At 61.6% G+C, this 1,310-nt stretch overlaps 1 protein-coding gene across 1 annotated transcript in view; it reads right to left on the reverse strand.

The window, feature by feature from the left end:
* MNEG_15855 (hypothetical protein) overlaps nucleotides 1–974 on the reverse strand; it is a gene marked incomplete at both ends in the record, with an annotated part of 2,000 nt that extends 1,026 nt beyond the window's left edge. Inside the window, 3 exons of the mRNA XM_014035674.1 lie at nucleotides 161–221; nucleotides 479–528; nucleotides 900–974. Coding sequence (XP_013891128.1) covers nucleotides 161–221; nucleotides 479–528; nucleotides 900–974 — 186 coding nt within the window. The remainder of the gene's footprint in view (nucleotides 1–160; nucleotides 222–478; nucleotides 529–899) is intronic.
* Nucleotides 975–1,310: the final 336 nt, after the last annotated feature.

The raw sequence follows: 1,310 nt of genomic DNA on the forward strand, positions 1-1,310 counted from the left end.
CCCCCCCCCGCGGCATTCTCCCGGACTTGACTCCGTTGCCCCTCTGATGCAAGGCGTGCCTTGCTTGCTGCGCCACGAGCAATACGCCTGCATGGATAGCAGCCGGGAAGGGCGCCCGCAAGGGAGAGCCTGGAACCCTTGCCTATCAATTGCCACCCACCTTGGCCTCTGCCCCCTCTGCCAGCACCAACTCCAGGGTAAACACCACTCCCCGGGTTATCCTGGGAGGCACGTGTGGGGAGCGGGCGGGAGAGGGGGGTGAGCAGTTTGATCAGGGCGCCCGATATGAGGGATGCGGAGAACTAAGCGGGGTGGATTGGGGATGCTTGGGTGCGGATGATCACAGAGCATCACAATAGGGCCACTGAGAGGCAGTGGCCTCTCAGGCTTTGTTGAACCCAATATTTGTGGGAGCTGCGTGCTGTGTCACTCGAACGTCATTGGTGCGTCACCTAAGCGTCACCCGTGCGTGACCCACCGGAAGACGAGGAAGTTGATCATGTTGAGCATGCGGAAAGGGCTGCTGACCTGGAATTGGATGGATGCGGGGTGGCTGGTTGGCTGGATGGGAGTGCACTACAGCCAGCATGGAGCCAGCTCTGCAGCCTGGGCCGGAGAGGGCAAAGAGCATAAGCAGGTAGGGCTAGCGCACAGCGCCCTGCATGTATAACGGCGAGCCACCTCTTGTGCAAGGCGTGGCGCCGCCCATCCGTCGTGCGGTGGCAGTCGCGTACACCCGAGTGCAAACGCGCCGTTACAGTGCACCGGCCGAGGCAGTGACAAATTTGTAGACGTGGCCAAGCTCATAGCCACGCAGGCATCAGTCTTGCAGCGTAGTCAACAAGGCAGCTGCCGTCGGGATTGCATGCACTTGTCGATCGCATGGATGAATAGCTCACTTTGCTGAGGCGGTCGATTGTGATGCCGTAGATGACGGACACCGCCACCCCCCACGCTAGGAATGGTGCGGCCATATAGAGGGTGTCCCGGCTGTCCCGCAGCATGCGCTTCTTGCCTGCGGACGGGACGCAGGTCGTAGGTTGGGGCAATCAGCAGGGTGCAGGTTTTGGGGTGTCGCAACAAGCAGAGCGTGGAGGCCTTCCCTGCCTGTAACACCGATGGTCAACAGGGTTGAGGGGCGGCGGACGCCGCGTCCCAAGATTTGCATCCCTGCAGCGTGCGACTTTCAGGTGAGCAGCCCAGGGGCAAGCAAAGGGCAGGCTGGTGTAGCTGTGTATCATGCACATACAACCGCGCAGGAGCGCAGCTTTCTGTCGCGCGGAGCTGAGCTCATGCGCGCCTCGCAGCCC

Source organism: Monoraphidium neglectum (assembly GCF_000611645.1).
Source record: "Monoraphidium neglectum strain SAG 48.87 unplaced genomic scaffold scaffold05731, whole genome shotgun sequence".
NCBI classification, from domain to species: domain Eukaryota; kingdom Viridiplantae; phylum Chlorophyta; class Chlorophyceae; order Sphaeropleales; family Selenastraceae; genus Monoraphidium; species Monoraphidium neglectum.